Source organism: Perca flavescens, chromosome 22, assembly GCF_004354835.1.
Source record: "Perca flavescens isolate YP-PL-M2 chromosome 22, PFLA_1.0, whole genome shotgun sequence".
Taxonomy (NCBI): Eukaryota; Metazoa; Chordata; class Actinopteri; order Perciformes; family Percidae; genus Perca; species Perca flavescens.
This window is the reverse complement of record NC_041352.1, coordinates 18,154,913-18,174,890: the sequence shown is the minus strand read 5'-3', so window position 1 is coordinate 18,174,890 and position 19,978 is coordinate 18,154,913. Positions and strand designations below refer to the sequence as shown.

The 19,978-nt window shown below is 38.8% G+C and overlaps 1 protein-coding gene across 4 annotated transcripts in view; it reads right to left on the bottom strand.

The window, feature by feature from the left end:
- smchd1 (structural maintenance of chromosomes flexible hinge domain containing 1) overlaps positions 1-19,978 on the bottom strand; it is a 30,723-nt gene that overhangs the window by 3,323 nt on the left and 7,422 nt on the right. Inside the window, exons 9-44 of one of the 4 annotated variants that reach the window (XM_028568874.1) lie at positions 19,350-19,443; positions 19,022-19,238; positions 18,809-18,929; positions 18,217-18,397; positions 18,030-18,074; positions 17,423-17,620; positions 17,216-17,329; positions 16,627-16,733; positions 15,522-15,604; positions 15,304-15,417; positions 12,066-12,143; positions 11,834-11,953; positions 11,599-11,743; positions 11,230-11,332; positions 10,986-11,058; positions 10,513-10,652; positions 9,468-9,596; positions 9,093-9,317; positions 8,701-8,843; positions 8,038-8,123; positions 7,835-7,953; positions 6,990-7,151; positions 6,170-6,298; positions 5,956-6,035; positions 5,654-5,811; positions 5,437-5,552; positions 5,268-5,329; positions 4,953-5,040; positions 4,215-4,346; positions 3,920-4,075; positions 3,686-3,812; positions 3,230-3,349; positions 2,783-2,862; positions 2,451-2,573; positions 1,166-1,347; positions 1,008-1,049 (exon numbers count right to left, since the gene is read on the bottom strand). In XM_028568874.1, the coding sequence (XP_028424675.1) occupies positions 1,037-1,049; positions 1,166-1,347; positions 2,451-2,573; positions 2,783-2,862; positions 3,230-3,349; positions 3,686-3,812; positions 3,920-4,075; positions 4,215-4,346; positions 4,953-5,040; positions 5,268-5,329; positions 5,437-5,552; positions 5,654-5,811; positions 5,956-6,035; positions 6,170-6,298; positions 6,990-7,151; positions 7,835-7,953; positions 8,038-8,123; positions 8,701-8,843; positions 9,093-9,317; positions 9,468-9,596; positions 10,513-10,652; positions 10,986-11,058; positions 11,230-11,332; positions 11,599-11,743; positions 11,834-11,953; positions 12,066-12,143; positions 15,304-15,417; positions 15,522-15,604; positions 16,627-16,733; positions 17,216-17,329; positions 17,423-17,620; positions 18,030-18,074; positions 18,217-18,397; positions 18,809-18,929; positions 19,022-19,238; positions 19,350-19,443 (4,363 nt within the window). In that variant the 3' untranslated portion in view covers positions 1,008-1,036. Of the gene's footprint in view, positions 1-1,007; positions 1,050-1,165; positions 1,348-2,450; positions 2,574-2,782; positions 2,863-3,229; positions 3,350-3,685; positions 3,813-3,919; positions 4,076-4,214; positions 4,347-4,952; positions 5,041-5,267; positions 5,330-5,436; positions 5,553-5,653; positions 5,812-5,955; positions 6,036-6,169; positions 6,299-6,989; positions 7,152-7,834; positions 7,954-8,037; positions 8,124-8,700; positions 8,844-9,092; positions 9,318-9,467; positions 9,597-10,512; positions 10,653-10,985; positions 11,059-11,229; positions 11,333-11,598; positions 11,744-11,833; positions 11,954-12,065; positions 12,144-15,303; positions 15,418-15,521; positions 15,605-16,626; positions 16,734-17,215; positions 17,330-17,422; positions 17,621-18,029; positions 18,075-18,216; positions 18,398-18,808; positions 18,930-19,021; positions 19,239-19,349; positions 19,444-19,978 lie in introns of those variants that run through there. The other 3 variants (XM_028568871.1, XM_028568872.1, XM_028568873.1) reach the window with 3 other exon arrangements.

The window sequence follows — 19,978 nt, the reverse complement described above, 5'->3', positions numbered from 1 at the left end:
TAACAATTATCTCTTAACATTAAGGTGCAAAATTAAAGAATAAGTAAGAAATGCTTAATAAAAAGGGTCATAAAATAGTGCAAAGTGTTAGCTAAATATAAGAAACCTGAGAAGAAACTATTTTCTGCAGGTTTAGTGCTAGGTTGGTAACCTGGCTTCTGGACAGTGCTCAGCATGTCTGCCTCCGTTATTTCTTTGTAGCGTTTAGTAAGGCGCTGATGCAGAGTACCTCTCCATGGTGGTCTGCTGCTTGTGCCGTGTTGCAGCTGCAGATGTTGTTGGACGTTGATGGCGAATACGGCTGTGCTCCAAAGTGTGAGCGCGGCTAAGGTGGTAAAACAAGTTTATGGTATTACCAGTGTTGGTGGGGACGACAGTCTGACGACATTGGCCTGACTACGGTCAGACTTATAAAATCCCCAAAACTGCCATACTGACTTTTCCTGTTTTATCAACAATTTCCTCGCTCGCTGCGGCACTCACTTTCCACTCCACGCCGGTTCTGTTATAGAAGAACACGAGACAGCAATGTGGCGCAACCAAACATGATACTGTTACATGATTGGCTGTTAGAGTGTCACTCCCTACATTGCTAGGTTGCCAGAGAGTGAGGGCCTTTGTTCATGCAACCAAACTTGCTTCACAACCTCTGGTTTCTTCTGATGAAGAAAAACAAGTTATCAAACGTTGTATCGACCGCATTTTCTATTGATATTGATTATGTGTCTATCGCGATACATATCGTTATCGTTTTATCGCCCAGCCCTATGTTGAGCTCTCTGTTTTAGCTACAGAGTGAGGCATCTCACTTCTGTAACATCTTTGTTGGGAGTCGCACATGCACAGTAAGTACTGCTAGCTTGTCAGTTGTATGAGGGAGTACCACGCTAGCAACTAGGCGAGCATTATAACGTGTGTTACAAAGTGACGCACGTTGAAGTGACGCAAGTGACTACAATAGAGCTGTTTGGAGCAGTTGGTGAACAGTGTTTTCAGTTGGAGATGGTAAGTCCCTTTGGGTGGTCTTTGGGCTTTTTCACTTTGTAAACCTATAACATGCACAAAAAAGATATAGAACACAATAAAGGAAAGAGAAAAAAGCCAAAAGGCATAATATGAGCACTTTAAGCATTATTTAAAAGAATCAGTGACGCAGATGGTGTACCTGTTGCCTGGTGTTACATAAACACTGTCAAGGGCCATGACCTGCTGGCTGCCGTGTGTGTCGTCAAAGATCTTCATTGCTGCCGCGGTCGTGTTGGTGATGACACAATCCATGTCACCCCTGATATGCCATGAGATAACCCTCGCAGCATCATCGTCCTGCACAAATGCCAGGTGGCCAACCTGCATTCAAAAAGGTAAAAGGTGAAACACACACAGCTCCTGGAAAATAATTTGTTGGACAAGTACAAAATCTGAGAATACTTTCTTCAGTCTGGCAACGCTGCTTTCACACCCACATATTAGGACAAACACTGATTGGACACATCTGCATTGAGGTCACCGTTTCCTGAAACTACACACTGAGTTTTAAGTAGGGATGCACAGAATCCAGGATTCGGGTTTGGATTCGGCCGAATATTGGGCTTTTTGAGGACCTTAGAATTGTTTTCCACCGAACCAAACCCTACGCTTGCGCTACGCTGGTCGACGTAATGACGCCGCCGTTGATTATGGGAAGGTGTTTATGTAGGTTCAATGCAGTAGGCTGTGAGAAAGTGAAAATGGAAAAAGTGTTGTTTGGCAGTACTTTGAGTCAAAAGAAGGCGATTCAAGTCCAGCTACATGTTCAATTTGCAATGCCGATTTGTCTCGTGGTGGCAAGGACTCTAAACAATACACAACATCGCCGCTGTTAAAACATTTGCGTATGAAACAGCCGAAAGAATACGAGTTGTGCATGAAGGAATCTGCAGACAGCAGCCAAAATGCAGCAACTTCAGGTACGGCAAAGGAAGGACAGTCACAGCTAAAAAAAATAGTGTTAACCAGACAGTGTCTCTCCCGGGCTGTCAGCTGTTCTCTCGTTAAATAGTCTCCCTACAGCGGGAGCGGCCGGCTGCTGCTCGTTAGCTAACGTTAGCTTTCTAATTTCACCCACCCAACATGCCTTCCATCCTACACTGGTTAGCGAAAATTTGCCAAACAAAATTGTCACTCATCTGGCGATAGCGATGTGCTTTCCTACGAAGTGAAAAGAGCAAGTGAATTCAACATTAAGTTGCAGTTACATATATACTATATTAGAGGCTGTGGACGTTGTTTACTTCATTAATGTGTTTACTGTGTTAATGGACTGAGGATGGGAGTAGGATTCGGTATTCGGTTTCAGGTATGGCGGAATCGTAACCAGTGGATTCGGTATTCAGCCGAACCCCAAAAATCTGGATTCGGTGCATCCCTAGTTTTAAGGCGCAAAGCCAAGTTTTTCGTTCCCATGATATTACCATTCCCAAAACATCCTGCTGCCCGCCGAAGTTATCACGGAGGGAACAAACTCTTCTGGGTGCACGTAGCACATGGCTGGCTTCCATCTTCTTCTGGTTTAGGATTCTGTCAACATCTGGGATCTACCAAGAAAAAGAAATGTGCAAATGTCATCATATATATATATATTTGTAGACATTATCTCATATATATATATATATATATATATATATATATATATATATATATATATATATATATATATATATATATATATATATATATATATATGAGATAATGTCTACAAACCATATACTTAAGTAAAGTTTGGATACAAATATTTTTCACATACACTTTGTGCTATTTCCACGTTCCTCCTGTTCAGCTCATTTCTAAGGTCAGCCTCTTTGTTACTTGCAACCAGGTGATGAGCTATGATGGAAGAAGTGCTTGCAGTTAGAGACCATTTCAAACATATTGGCAGAAACAAAAATAAAGCACAGACACAAGTGGGGGCTGGCTTTATACTAGTACAATACTTTCTTGGTACCGGGCAAAATGCGTCAAACATGAAAAGCTGGTATTAAATATCTAGTCTTGTTAACTTATTCTTCGATCTGATACTTCCTCTTTTCTCTGATGTAAGGTGTATCAAAATATATTGTGTTGGTATCAGTTTTGGAATTCACTTATTGATTGACCCTAATGTGAAAATATTTCAAAAAGGACAAACTTTTGTCTGGTAGCCCACTGCATATTGGCTTATTTGGACAAACAAGAAGAAGAAATCAAATCTTACAGGTTAGCAAACTAAGAAGTTCACTATATGTAGAAAAAATGTCTGAATATTTGGCAAGAGCAGTAGTGAGCTCATCTTTCTTCCTGGACAGCTCAGACATTTTCCGTTGGTTCTCTGAATCTAAAAACAGAAAAAAGATAAATAGACAAACTTTAAGTTTAAGTTTAGTTAAAGCAAATTAGAAATATAACATTTCCACATAGTTTTGGCTTTATTTATTTGTTTATTTTTAGATATCTGTCTCGGAAGAGGAACAGATTTTTTTGTATTGTCTTGGAGTAGTGACATTTAATAGACATATATCTCAAAGCAAAAACTCTGTGTGGTTGAATACCACTAAATGTGAGTGAGAAAATATCCTTTTTGTAATTAAAAATGAAAAAAACTTCTTTCTTCTAAACGTCTCATGTTCATGCACCATAATCTGCCCAAGTTTTTTTATTTTTTATATCATACCATTGAAAAAACGGAAGGGGAGCTCAAAGGGAGCCAGAGACGTGGGAACCATTGACACTTGAGGGATGAAGAGGAGGACGTATGTAGTGCCATTCTCACCGGGGCTGTTCTCCATGATAGCAAGCCTCTGTACAGAATAAATTATACAGTTATCATACAGTATGTGTTATGTGCATCACGCCGCCATTCCAAAATACAGGTTTTGGTGTGTTCAATGAGAAATACGTTACTCACAGCCATGTGGGCCTTTCCTTCTACCAAGTTTATTTTCAAGCTGTTGGCTTTGCCTTCAAACAGAGGGAGGCTTTTGTTGCCTTCTCCACTAGAGTTCTTTATAGAAATGACAACCTCCCCGTCCAGGTCCTGTCCTGCTGGATTTCCGTATGAATCCTGAAATTAGTCAAAGCAACTAAGTCAAGCTGTATATCAGCTGATAAACACCCAAACTACAGCTTTAAAATGCAGATATTTAACTGGAAAACGTAGGCGGTTTCTGCTCATTTGTAATGAGTAAACAGTAAAGCCTCACCGTTATCCTCAGGGTCATATTCTTCACCAAGGTTCGGTTGGCAATGACATCACTGTAGGAAACAACTGGGGTTGGTGGCTGAGAGACGGGTGCCAGTTTGACAGGTTGATTGGCCACCACATGTATAGCAATCTAGGAGACAGGAAACAGTGCTGAGGTTAGTCATTCCTCGCAGTGAGTCAGTATAATGACCAACACCCCTGCAACAACTCAATGAACAACCACTTTCCTCTTAAACAGATATGAGAGACAACACTGTGGAGGCCATCTCCAAATGCCTAGTATGTTTTAAGGCAACTGGGTGTAAGTCGGTAAGTACAGTTTATTTATATAGTAGGCCATGATCTGAGGACCTCAAACATCTGCTGACAACATACACTAAGGGTGCAGCAGATTACTGGTAAGCTGGTGCCTGACCACAGATGGCTCCGTATGTAATTACAAGAATCTTGAACTGGATCCAGAATCTAACAGGTAGCCAGTGCAGGATGGAGGTTATATGACATGACCAGAATTACAATAATCCAAAAGCGAATAAACAAAAGGCATGTATTATCATTTCTAACTCAGCATAGGATACAACACGCCTGAGTTTTGCGATGTTTCTGAGCTGGACAAAACAAGTGCATGTTAAGGACTTGACATGCTTGTCAAAGTTTATAGCCTTATCTGGAAATGGGTGTGTGGAAATAACTCATTAAGTTGCTGTAATGTTTCCAGATGTTAGGTTCAACCAACCTGATTACTGTACAGGACGTTTGTTTTGTTTATTCGTAGAAAAAACTGGATGGTGTACTTTCCAACTTGTTCTGGGATCTCTTTATCTCTGCAGTGAAAGAAAACAAAACCAATATTTACATTTCTTAAAGGAATACTAAATAAGCTGGACAGAGCCAGGCAAGCCGTTTTTTTGTTTCCAGTATTCATGCCAACTTCATATTTACCGTACAAATAGAAGAGTGGTATCAAGTTTATCATCCAACTCTCTATTCATTCAAACATCCTGCAACAACCCAGACAGAACAGAACAGACAGGATGTAAAAGCATTTTACCTGAAGTGGAAACGGTCATTCTTTTCATTCTGCATTGGTTTACTACACTTCAGCTCAATGGCCTAGACAAGGGAAGAGAAAAATATAACTCAAAATATATGATAATAGTTTCAATGAAAAGCAATAACAAATGAGTGACAATCCCTCTGTCTGTAAGTGAGTCACTCACCGTTTGTGGAGGGGTTTTTCCTGATGGCCCTCCCTTCCACAGAAACATGGACACAGCAGCGGGCTTAAAAGTCGTAATCGGGCCTCCTTCATCAGACACCACGGTCACCGAGAAGACTGAACAGACACAGCTGCCCTTAGTTTGCTACGAGACACTAAACTAGTTGCATATAGTGAAACAAGAGCTCAGAAGAAAAATAGAGAATAGAGATGCAAACCTGGGAGGATGCCTCCGGCAGGAAGCTTGTCATTGGTTTCATACTCCACTGATAGGCTGACAGGTTTGGTGGGATCAGGGATGACAGTGAGATTCACTGATGGACCAGGGATGGGTTTTTGGTTGAGGGAACCTTTAAACACCAGCTGATAGTACCCCCTAGAGGAACAAGAGGGTAACAACACACCCAATAGTAAATGGTGGGACATATCTCATGTATACAGTATTGGAAATGTGGACAACTGTTGATACAATCACACTGCTATAATTATATATTATATTGGATTATGAATAGAAACTCACTTTGGTCCGCTCAAACAGTTAACAGTGAAAGAGGCTTTCCCTTCTGCGTTCACGGGTTGTGATGTAACAGCTGTTGTCACCTAAAACAAGAAAGTCTCATTACATTTTTCCACATGGATCATTTCGTACAACTGAGAAGTTCCTTGCCATTACAGACTTTTAAAAAACACACAAATGGAACAGGGTAAATGTTTATATTGCTTATCAAGCTAACCTTTAATGTCGGGGGTGAAGATTTCAATTCTACCACCACCCTCTGGTCTGTAGTGGGATTTTCCCACTCATCACACAGTTGGACGAGGAACGGTGTGGCAATGCCTTGGTCATTCAACACCTGCAAAGGCTTTGGATACAAAAGAATATATAGATCACAATTGTGAACTTAAAGTGCTCATATTATGCTTTTTGGCTTTTTCCCTTGCCTTGATTTGTGCATGTAATAGGTTTACAAAGTGAAAAAGCCCAAAGTCCACCCCAAAGGGACTTACCATCTCCAACAGAAAACACTGTTCACAAACAGCTCTATTGTAGTCCTTTACTTCCGTGATGAATGTGCATCACTTTGTAACACACGTTATAAAAGCTTGCCTATCTGCTAGCGTGGCACGCCCTCATACTCTGCTTTTGACTGGCTTGTAGTACTGACCTAGCTACTGCGCATGTGCGACTCCCAACAAAGATGGAATAAAAGTGAGATGCCTCACTCGGTAGCTAAAACGGAGAGCTCAACACACAGGGTGATTAGAAGAGCTGCAGCAATGTGTAGTACAACAAAAATAGTGTTTTTTTGAAAATTAAACCATGTAAACCTATTCTGATATAACCTCGAAATACAATTATAAACCTGAAAATTAGCATAATACGAGCACTTTAAAAGGATCAAAAACCTAATTAGTATTATCATTTATGCTTTTATTTTGAGAATGTACAGCAGAGAGGAGACAGGAAATGAAGATTAAGGGAGAGAGAGAGAGGGGATGACATGAAACATTCTCCAGCCGGACTCAAAACGAATACTAAAAATCCTTTCATACCTTCTCTGGCCCACTGACTAGTTTAAGCTGCGCAGGGACCCCAGCGACAACTTTAACTATGATGCGCTCCACATAACTCTTGTAGGTGAAGCACATCTCTCTGTGGCCAGGAGTCCCGGACTGGAACCGCACCCCCGTAACCAGAACAGAACTGCTGCTCCCCTGGTTTCAACACACAAAGTGAGGATCAATTTATCAGTAAATCTACACAGTTATGGAAGAAGTATTCAGATCCTTTAAGTAAAAGGATTGATAACACAATCTAAAAAATACTTTGTTACAAGTAACAGTCCTGCGTTTAATTTATTGTTACTTAAGTAAAAGTACAGAAGTATGAGCAGCAAGATGCACTTAAAGTAAAAGTACTCATTGTCTCTATAATATATATATATATATATATATATATATATATATATATATATATATATATATATATATATATATATATATATATATATATAGAAAACAAATTGTTAAAATCCAAATGATGCCCAACCCTAGTCAGGAATGCTTCCGATACTGCCTTCCTTAACTCTCTCATGCATATATCAAGTGTTTGGCTTTTTAATGGTATGGAGGTTGGAGAGGGAGAAATTTAGGGTAACCTCCTTGCCCAAGGTGCCACAGTATGCAGCAGTAAAGGGGGAACTAAGCCTCATGCCACAGATTGTTAAACCCACCACTTGCTACAAAAAAACATTTGGAATTCTCTTCATGAGCTATTTAGTAAAAACTTAAAAACTAAATAAATATGTCCTCTTAGATAGAGCTCGGCAGAACAATTCCTTTAATATCTGAATTCTAAGTCCAAGTTTTACTTTAAGTTTGTGTGTCTATTTTCCCACCTGCCATCTAAAGACGACAGCCGATTTGTCCAGACCCTCAGCTTCCACAGCCATATGGTTCTTACAGGTGGAGGTAAGCGTCTTGGTTGCATTATCATACTGGTCCACAAGCTCCAAGTCTGTATAAGGAAAAAGAGGTGTGTCATCTCATATGCAATTATATCCTCAAAAAAAGATTGTTGGGTGATTAGGTTTATACTCACTGATGTGTCCAGGTAGGATTTCACCCAGCTTCAGTGTGCTTTGGAGTACAGTTGCTTTCAGTCGTTTTGGTTCATCTGGACGAGGCCTACAAACAAAACAAGCAGGGATGAAGACCAGTCTGGATGTGGATATTTAAAGAAATGTTTGATTTGACATTTTGGGTAATTCACTTATTTGCTGAAAGTAAGATGAGAACATCAATGCCACTCTTATTTTGTTTGTTTAGCCTAATATAGGCTGGAAAAAGGGGAAACTTCTAGCTAGTCATTTTTATACTTTCGTTTTTGTACATATTCAAGAAATACTTCACCCACAAAATTACCATTTGTATATCAATTATTCACCTAGTGTTGCCTTAACTTTGTGGAGATTTTTTTTAAGCCGCGGTGGAATAAAAAAATCCCAAAACGGAAAAAAAGTGTGCTTTAGAGGTGCTGATAGGCAGTTTTCTTTTACCTTGTGACAGAACCCGGCTAGCCGTTTCCCTCCATTTCCAGCCTTTATGCTAAGCTTATAGATTACTTGCATATTTATCATACAGAAATGGGTATCCCTTCTTCTCATCTTGGCAAGAAAGTGAATATGCATATATTTAAAAATTGAACCATTTCTTTAAGTTTACCAACACCGAATCACAGCTTTGAGTTGGGTATGCGTCTTACACTATGTTGAAGGAGACAGACACACTCTGGTCTTGGTAGGACACCTGGTAGAAGCGCGCTTCCTGCACCTGCGTGGGCACCTGTAAGTCAGGCAGCTTGCCCTTGAGCAAATCCTCCAGATTTACATCTCCTGTCCAGTTAACCTTAAACACAGTCAGCGGGAACAATGAAAAGTCAGAGCAATGAGCTGGGAATGAATACAATGACTCCTAAATAGCTGATTTAGTGCAGAACTGGTTTGTTTTATTTATTATCACACAGGCAGACTACAGGATTTTTTGTAAAATATTGCTCTGAAAAATATGCTAACTAAAAACCAACATCTGTATAATAGGATAGTACAGTAAACATGACAGGAAAACAATGCATTATACAGTATATGCCAGACACACCTTGATCTTGGAGGCTATTGTAGCAGTGGGAGGTACCTCTCTGCCAGCCTCATCATACAACTTATAGAACAGGTTCTCCAGCAAGCCTCCAGCCAGCCACTCTATCTTTTCGTTGTTCCTTAGCATCAAATTCTCATCATCCTCACTGCAGAGCTCCATGCGGGAGACTCTTGTGCTGGGCACCACCTTCAGCTCCCTGACAACCTTAGCCATCTTCTTCTGACTCTTGAGGGAAAAAAAAGAAGGGATGGAGACATCATGTCCAATGTTTTTTGTTAAAAGGGAATGTACTATGAAAAAAGAAGCTTTTTTTTTTTTTTTTTTTTTTTTTTAACTTACAGGCAGCTTTGTTTTTGTTAAGTTTGTCTTACTTACAGGCATCTCAAAATGAACTTTGAGGTTTTGGGGTTCTCCCTTGATCATTTTCAGGTTTATGGGCTTTGTCACAAGCTGTCCAGCTCCAGTGGTGCTGCAGTCAGTTGCCACCAGTGGTAACCCCTGGACCTTATTTACAAATATAAGGATGAGGATAAGTTAATTATATATTCATTCAGTTTATGTTATCAAATAAAAACAAGAGTGAGAGTTATTTAATAATGACCATTCAGTTTATGTTATTACATTAAAAGAAAGAGGGGGGGGGAGTTGTAGGAGTAGGCCCAGAAGGATGAGAACACTACCTTAAATATTTTATTACATAGAGGGGAAAAAGTGGAAAAAAGGGAACGCCATCATACAGTGACTTATTAATCAAACGCAGAGGAGTCCCCAGCATTGATCATTATAAGTTTATAAAATTAAACTAGTAATTGTAACGGTAAAATAAATTTAGTTGAGTAAAAAGTACAATATTGCCCTCTGAAATGCTCTGGAGTAATAAAGCAGCATGAAATCGAAATACTTTACAATAAATTTCCTCAAAATGTAATTGTATAATATTAAAATATGTGTGAAAATCAGCTTAAGTTCACCACACGAAAAGTTGCATCTCAGTTACAGACGCTAAACAAAAAATACAATAAAATGAGCATGAGCATAATCATCATATTTGCTGCTGTATATCCTACAGGGGAAAACACTGCCTTCTAACGACTGCTGGCTTCTTGCACCTCCTGTAATAATTTGCGCCACAAAGACACTTCACTTTAGTCAGGAATTCTTCTGATACTGCCTTCCTTAACTCTCTCATGCATAGTTCACGTGTTTGGCTTTTTAAATGGTGTGGAGGTTGGAGAGGGAGAGATTTAGGATGACCTCCTCGCCCAAGGTGTCACAGTATGCAGGAGTAAGGGGGGAACTAAGCCTCATGCCACACATTGTTAGAAAAAAGGTAAATGCATCATACAGTGACTTATTAATCAAACGCAGAACAGAGTCCCCAGCATTTCCATCATCCATCACCACATCTGCACACCCATACCTGACAGCGAACAATCTGTTTGGAGTGAGCGGTGATGTTTCCGGCCTCATCGTGAATTTCAACTTTAAATGTGACAGGGTTTCCATTCTGGACTGTGATTGGGTTGTCAGCTGGTGTCACATGGAGAGCATGTGGATTACCTGAAAAACATTGAGTTTTTTTCTCAACGGTCAGGATGATGAAGTCAAACGGATTGTTCCGATTGGCCGACCAGTCCGTTAAATATTAAATCAACAGTTATATAAAACAGGGAAAGACAGTAAATCCTTACATTTAAGAAGCTAAAAAATGTTTGGCAATTAACTTAAAGTTTCTTTTACCCTTAAATGATTTGATCATTTAAGTTATTGTGTAAGTTCTAAAAAACAAAGATGTGCCTGTTGTCTATGAACTATCACTGTCAAGAATTCAACCAATCAATGTCCCTTATTGTTCAAAATGAATAAATAAATGCAGTCTAAGTGAGGTCTTACCAGGAAGAAGACTGATCGTGATAGTCTGTGTGTCTTTCTTCAGGCCAGGCATGGTCACTCTCAACTCATATGTCTGCAAAATACAAGTTTGAAATAAACTGTTGACTCTTGGCTATCAAGCAGTGGTTTGTTTTTTGTCAAATGTTGTACTCTTGTCTACATGGCTGCCATTTCTTTTTCACTTTTTGCATCAACTTTTCCAGTAAATATGCAAAATAATGTCTTCTGAGATTGTTTTTCTAACCTTTGATTGTTGGTAATTGAGGACTTTTCCTCTTGCTTTGACATCGAAGATGGTGAACGTGATCCCACTGCTGTCCACTCTGTCGTAACTCAGGTCCAGGCCCCTAAATAATAACAATGATAAAGTAAACAATAATGGGACCAGAACTCCCAAATAAAAACATGATGAGATTTATGATAAATTGAAGATACATGTATACCTAAGCTTACAAATCATTTACAGTTAGTTGCGGTTACATGAAAAAACAGCCTTGCAAGCAATAAGAAAAGAAAGTCCACTAATAACATAGGAAACAACAAAACTAAGGTTAAAAGTTTTTTGTTTTTTTAACGACGATAGATGTTTTACAGATAAAGTGGAGTGACCCACCTGCATTTGAGTACAGGTTTAACATCAGGAGGAGACGTCACTGAGTGGTCATAACCATCTTTCAGCAGCAGAGGAATGTTGAATGGCACTCCCACATAAAGAGAGGGGCTCACTGCACCGATAACGAAAGTCTCAGCTCTACCCTCTGAGAAGAACAAAAACAGTGGATGTGTGTGATTTGGGCATGCAGAAAGGATAATAAATATAACAGCCAATATTTTGCGGGTTTTCTTACCGATGATGGTGAATTTGAGTTTGTAGCTTGGAAGCTTTTTCCCTCCAAAGACGGTAGCATTATTTTCAAATAACATAGTGTTCAGGTACAGAGTATACTTCCCTAGGTCAGTCAGTTTCTCTGCCAAAGATGAGATGTTGATACATGATTTTTCAGCAGAAAAAAAAAATAAAATCAGGGCATCCAAAAAGTTACCAATAATGACAAAGTTGACAAATAAAAAGAAATGTACCAATTTTTTTGAACCAGAAACCCCACGTCGTTGAATGCTGGGCAACAAAAGAGACAACCTCTTGATCGGCTTTAGGACCTACATATGAACATTCAGAGAGAAAGAAAAACACAGTTAGAAACCGTATACCTACGGAGCCCCTAAGGCACATGTGTCAAACTCAAGGCCCGCGGGCCGAATCCGGCCCATTGCAGATTCAGATCTGCCCCGTATATCAATTTGGGTTCACAATAAATTTTGGCCCTCCTAGTTGTTTGCCAAAACAAAAACACAGAAAAGTGTTTTTTAAACTGCAATTACCTGACATTCAAAGCTGAATATGGCAGATTTGCCAACTCTGAGACTCAGAAATTCCCCCAGAAGCAGCAGAGCGTTTTCATATTCAGGCTGAGAACAAATTGTTGTTAAAAAAGAATTTCTTTGTTTTTGCTTGATTTGCTAAATTCTACGATGGCTAAGGAACTCTTTTGATGACTTTTGTAGGGCTTCATGTCAACAAAAATGTGACAAAAAGGTGACAAATGTCTGAGAAAGCCACAAAAAGTCGGAACAACAAATCAACAAAAATGAAGGAAAAAGCTACCAAAATGTTTAAAAAAAAAAGTGACATGCAGTAACAAAAGCACGTTAATAAACTCTACATGTCTGGCCTCTGGTGGGATTCTCTTTTTCCAGTATGGCCCTCTGGGACACCCCTGCCCTAAGGGGACATGAGCAAAAAAAAAAAAAAAAAGTTTATTTCCATGTGCTCACGTGAAACTTTCATGTGCTCACGCAAAACTTTCACGTGCGCACGCAAAACCTTTTCATGTGCGCACTTGAAAGTTTCGCGTGAGCACATGAAACTAAACCTTAGGTTTGTTTTCATGTGCGCCGCTTTGAAACCCATTTTGCGCGGTTATGAACAGTGCCGTGCCACAGTCAGCAGCACTGCAGCAAAGAACTACAGTTAGAAAGGATGCATGCGGCTAAAGATGAGTTTATATAGATGCCAAAAAGGTTTCAATTTGTCAAAAGAGTCTAAGTGCCAAAGATAATTAGGCCTTAAAGTAGTTTCGGCGACGGAGCCATCTCCTCATTCTGAGTTCAACAGGGACAAAGACGATAAAAGTTTAACTTGGTTTAATTCTACCTAAACAACGATCAATGATTACCAAATTTCTCTCTCATATTGCTCCTATCGTAACCACTGAAAACTGTAAAAATAATCTAACCAGAAATTTGGTGATCACTGATTGTTGTTTATACCGGTACATTCAACCACATTAAGCTTTTTCCTATAGCCTCAATGCTCAATGTTAGATAACGTCCATAATAATTGGACTTTGGGTTAGATTTTTGAACAGCTTGAAGTGGTTTTGAGGAGCAATAGGAGATTGATCATTGATCGTTGTTTAGGTACATTAAACCATGTTAAGCTTTTTCACGTTATAGGACTTATACAGCCCATGAGAACCGTTGGGAGTCAACCCACAGCCGCTCCAGGGCTCCTGCTGAAAATGTGAAGCAGAAATGCTTAACGTCAGATAACGTCCACATCAATAGGACTTTGGGTTAGATTTTTTGACAGTTTTCGGTGGTTATGAGGAGCAATATAAGAGAGGGGGTCGTTGATCGTTGTTTAGGTACATTAAACCACGTTAAGCTTTTTCCTACTATATAGCCTCAATGAAGCAGAAACGCTTAATGTCAGATAACGTCCACAATAATATGACTTTGGGTCAGCTTTAAGTGGTTATGAGGAGCAATAGGAGAAAGAAATTTGGCGATTATTGATCGTTGTTTAGGTACATTAAACCATGTTAAGCTTGTTCACGTTATAGGACTTATACAGCCCATGAGAACCGTTGGGAGTCAACACACAGCCGCTCTGTAATCCGCTCCATAATAATAGGACTTTGGGTTAGATTTTTTGACAGTTTTCAGTGGTTATGAGGAACAATATAAGAGAGAAATTTGGGGATCATTGATTGTTGTTTAGGTACATTAAACCTTTTTCACGTTAAGCATTTTAGAATTATCCCGTTCAGTTCTCGTGTTAATCGAACATTCTCTTTCCTTTGTTTAATCCATTCTCCTTGCATTTTGTGTAGGAGTTGGCCAGATGTTAACTGTTCATAAATGAAAGTAACTGCCTGATCCAAATCGCTGTCCCTTTTGCGTCGGAACAGATTAAATACATTTTCAATGTTGTATCAAAACAATATAGCCTTATGGTGACGACTTGCAAGCAAAGCAACAATGTCCTTATAATGAAGATCTAGATTAAAATATAGCCTAGTGCAACTATTGAACTTTACTGTGGTCATTCACTATCGTCTCAGGCTTTACGGCTTTCATGGGCCCACACTAGTTTTGCGTGCTCACACGAAACTTTCATGTGCTCACGTGAAACTTTCATGTGCGCACATGAAAAAGTTTTGCGTTCGCACATGAAAGTTTCGTGTGAGCACACGAAAGTTTCACGTGAGCACATGAAACTAAACTTTAGGTTTCGCGTGCGCACATGAAAGTTTCACGTGTGAACATGAAAGTTTCGTGTGAGCACATGAAACTAAACTTTTTTTTTTCTTCATGTCCCCTTAGGGGCTCCGTATATACCAACTAAATGCAATTAGAATTAGAATGAAGGGGTGGAACAAAGTAGAGCTGAAAAAACTAGTTAGTCGAAAGACAATTAAGTGCCAACAATAATTTAAAAGAAGGAAACTCCTCTAGTTCTAACTTTTCAAATGTAAGGATTCGCCACTTTTTTTGTCATCTATAACAGTTAACTGAGTATTTTTAGGTTCCAGACTGTTGGTCAAAAAAAAAATATTAATCATTTAATCAATATATTAATATTTTTTTTGGTGCAGCTCTTACCTGTTCTCTCTCAAGTAGGAGGTAAACATTTTACAAATGTAATAGCACCACTTTCAATGGCAGTACAATGAAATAGTTGTTATCTTAAAATAACCAATTCATTGTGTTTAACATTTTACTTGCTATCACATACTAATTTGAACAGTTTTTGTAGCTTTTATGCATCACCATTCTAATAATCTTTATATAGAAAATATTTGTTTACTGCTATATTAATGTGCTAAATATAGAGTAAAGCCTCTTTAATTAGTTGGCTTACTGTATTACTACGTTTATCTCTAAAAAGTAAAACACAGCATAGCAGCTATAAACATCATACTATCAGATTTCATTATTCAGATGTTTAAAAAGGAGTGGGCTTCTTTTTTCTTACCGTGCTGAACGACTTTGAGTTCTATAATCAGTTTTTTCACTGCTCCATGGCTCACTTGTGGCATCGTGGATATAGACTCTCCCTTCTTGTTTAGTATTTTGATTTGGAGTGGCCCTGAAATGATGTGAAAACACAAAACAAACAGTGACGCGTTTGCGCTCCATGAGAAAGTGCACTTTTCAACATGATTACGTTTCACAGATGACCGATTTGTTTACCGAACGGAGACCCAGCCATACGTGCAGCATTCTGTGGCCAGGGGTCACCTTCCGGCCAGTCCACTTTCAGAATCTCTGGAAGCCTGTAACAAAAAAATATAGTTTACTTGATCTAATAAAGTTTCATCAAGCTTAAACTACTAGGTCTAGTCAGAACAAGGAGATAAAGTGGAGGAAATGAAAACATAACGCAAAATACTCCAAATGATAACACATTTATTACCAATGAATCACATCTAAACTAGAATTACCGCCTTGTGGTTGTATGCCTCCGCCAACCAGTCAAGTTGCGGTTGAGATGCATGTCTGTTCAGACTTACGATATATGTACTTAGACTTTGAGGCAATTTAAGTTGTTTTTTTTATGCTTTACACACATCTTCAACCCAAAAGCACAGAAGATCTATACAATCACCGTCGTTTCAAGGTGGGCCCCCAAAATTAGTGTCACTTATTCAGTATCCAACCAATTAACTTTTATTTTCTTCATTTCATTTGTGAGCGTGAAGTGATGCAATTTCATACTGCTGTGCACTTGCCCTATGAAATAGAACATCTATGACAATGTTGAATCGGTTACATTCCATTCTGTAAAAACTCTGAACAAAGCCTCTCTCATCTGTTTTAATGGGGATCATAAATTCGTATCATAAATTGTTACCCTGTTTTTTTCTTACTGAAGATTCATCTGTGTGAAACTATCTTGAACCAATCCTCCTTTTCTCTGGTGCAGTTTCTTATCCATCTACTCTCACGTCATTGAAGTGAATGGAGCGATTTTTCAAAAATGTATATATTCTTATGTGTCTCATTAAACCTTCAGAACATTGTGAACTAAACCCTGCTTCATGTCACTTTGTTGTCCGAGATCTTGTAACTGCTTTTAGAGTCAACTCATAGAGGTCAAGCCAGTTGATGATAGGATACAAACGACAAAACAATCACGATTGGATCGTTTCACAACAGACAAAGTAAATCTTGAATCTCTAAATGTGAAATATTTGTGCTGTGTAGAGGTATATATGGTGGTCTTGCTTTGTGTTATAAATGCATTGTAAAGCCTATATTGGATGCTAGCAGCATTGGATGCTAAATGCTTACTCACTTGGCGGAGTCTTTGTCGATGTTTTTCTGGATGGCTTCATCAGTGGCGCTCTTGTCAATCTTGGAAATGGCTATGGTCTTGATTTTGTCGTAACATGCTTTGGGTTCCTGGGAAACATATTTGTTTATCAATATCATGCTAAATAGTAGTATGTAAAATCAAAAAAGTTATTTGCCATTTTCACTAAAATCAAATGTTTTACTCAGTACACCACATGTATTCCTACATATAAATGTGGAAGAGAAGTGATTCCAGAGAAAGTTTCTGGTCACTTTAAAACATGAGGAGCCACCTCAACCCTGTTCAGGTCGGAGTTGGCAGTTTCCTGATGCCATGTTTGAGTACAAGATTTCTGTGTAATACGTTATTTAAGCTTTCAAATAGTCAAACATTTACTTTCAGTTTTTAGTAGTTAGTTAGTTTAGTTTTTAGTTGTTTTTTTAGTAATAAAATCTGGCAGTTTTTCCTTTATTGAACATACAATGGCTTTAATTACAAAGACAGCAAGCTAAAGAGACAAAAAGGATTGACATGCAAAAAAAAACTCTTACTTCTATCACTTTATCAAACTACATAATTCCTTCCTTACCAGAGCCACTTCGACCAGTCCCCCTGTGGCAAAGACATTTCCGTCATGTTTTCCATACAGCAAAAAACGAACCACTCTACCATACAGAATGGGCTGTGTTTTTTGAGACTTCACCTGTATGAAGAAGTATGTCGGCATCAATATAGAATACAGAACGATCAGAATATACACTCAGGAAAAAAAAAAAAAAAGCAAACGGATGCTCACAAGTTGGCCCGTTTTGTAAATGTTGCCGTCCCATTCGATGGAGGAGAATGTCGCCCAGGGATACTGATCTCTCTTTACAGGCACATCTGTTCTTGTTATGGTTTCCATATGGCCCATGAACTTTACTTGCTTGTCCAACTTCTCGTGACAGTTTTTTAGCCACTGCGTAAACTCCTTCTGAATGTTACTTCTTTGTGCCTGTGGACATGGAAATAAAACAGTTCCAACAAAATACCTGATGGTTCTTCTAGTTCTTAAATTAAAACAAATGGACTAATGCGGCATTAAAATTAAGATATTTGTCCACAAGGAACTCAAAAATAGGTGTTCTACGAGTTGTGTATGGAGAGGCTGCTGAAAGGTGTGACACTCAACCACACATCAATGTGCAGACTGAAGAGCCAAAATAATGAGCTAAAAAAGCAGCAGCCCTGTTTTTTCTGACTGATCTTTTCTCTCTGTCACACTCTCACTCACTAGGGGAATACGACATACAAAGAACGTCACTGATGGGCTTACTCTCAGACTCTATAACGTACCACAAACAACTGATTGATACATTTATGGATTCATTTCCTGACTTTAGGTTTTTGCAATAGTTAGGCACCTTGATCAGGGAGGGAGGTGCAGATCTTTTCTTTTCCTGTGGACACTTCAAATAATAAATTTCATCAACATCAACAGCGATAAAAGAATCCACATGTAACTTTGTATGCACAGGTGCTACAGGAAAAACTCTTGAATATGGGGCAGCAATTTTTTTCTAATTATCAAAGAAATGTGTATATGACCACCTGTCCATTAACAATTCGTGTGAAGATTGTGTCCTTGTTCTTCAGTATCAGCTCCAGCTCTATGAAGGTGAGTTTGTTCGTGCTGACCGTAAATCTGTCATCAGTGAAAAGCACCCCTGACACCCGATTGTAACACTCTGCAAGCTCCTTTGCTCCTTTACTCTGACTACACCAGTCAAACCTGTAATAAATGGACAGCATCCATGTAAGAAGACCAACATACTGTACAAACACTGTAATAAATAAAGTTAAAGTTGGGTCTTGCCTAGAGTTAGATATATAGCTGGAGCCAGGGGTTGATTAGCCTAGCTTAGCATGAAGACTGAAAGCAGGGGAAACAGTTAACCATGCCCTGTTTGAAGTTTCAACAAAACTAGGGCGACATTAGTCTACAGCAACGCTAGCAACTGCTAAGCTAAGCTAACCACCTGCTGGCTCTGGCGTCATATTAACAGATACAAACATCGGAGTAGTAACAATTTTCTCATCTTACTCTGGAAAAAGCAAATAAGCATGTTTTTCACTATGTTTTAACTCTTACATAACAGGTAGCTGTAAAAAAGGATGTAACAAAATAGTTTAAAGTATTTACTCAGACACTGTGGTGTAAGGTATGAGCCGTCCATTCCAGAAACAGTTAAATATCGGCCTTTTCCCTCTTGCCTGATGCAGGACTCTAGACTCATTATCGTCGTTGTCATCATCAAGAGAGACTGATAAACAAAAAAACAAAATAAACTCCACAATTTGAATCCAAATGTGCCATTTGTGATTACATATATTCAATACAATAGAGTTTGAATACCTTGGTCAGCATCAGGGTCTTCAGGGTAAGTCTCCTTGTCATAAAGGAAGGGATGATACCGAATAATTCCCTCCACCGTGCCAGTGTTTTGTTCAGAGTAGGCCTTAAACTCAAATGTGTCAGCAGCAGTATTTATGTACAGAGTCTGCATGTCGTTCTCAACTTCCCTAAGATTCATCACACGGGGACATCTGGGAGGCTTCTCCCGCAGAGTGATCTGATAAAAATGTCACGTGATAATATTAACTGCATTAAGGCATAAGAAGGATGCTAAGAAGTAGAAGTCACTCTTGTCAACAATGAAACCCTTAAAGAACAGCCGCCTCACCTGAATGTCAATGTTAGGGAGATGATCTGAATTTGTAGAGCTGCTACTCATGTTCTTTCCATTGACTCCATGAATGTAATAGTGAAATGTGTGACTGAAATATGGACAAAACACATCCTTTTTACATTAAATCAATGAAACCAGTCAACTTGGGACCCGTTTTTTTTCAACCTTATCCCTATTTTCCTATGTTTTTGTGTCTAAGTGACTTTGGTCCAGTATTAAGCAAGATCGCTGCATTTGGCAGCAGCTACAATGTAAGTTATGGAGCAATTGTCCAGCTTGTATTTACCATCACGAAACAACATTATGGAAAGGATTTCTAAGGAGGTCGACCTTTCTGTTAAAGAGTAAGATCTTTTTTTTTTTTAAACAAAAACATCTGCGAAATCGCATTCGCTACACCAACCAGACTCCATGTAATTAAAAAGTCATTTTAGCATCGTAAAATACACTTCATTCAAAGTCAACAAAAACAAAATATAAACTATGAAAAGCCGTTTTGAGTCGTCTTTCCACTTTTCCAACCATCACAACTCTAGTTTTGGTTGAAATAAACAGTTTACTGATTTACAAGTGAAAATATGTTGGCTCTATACACGCTAAAATTATTGCTTTTTTTAAATGGA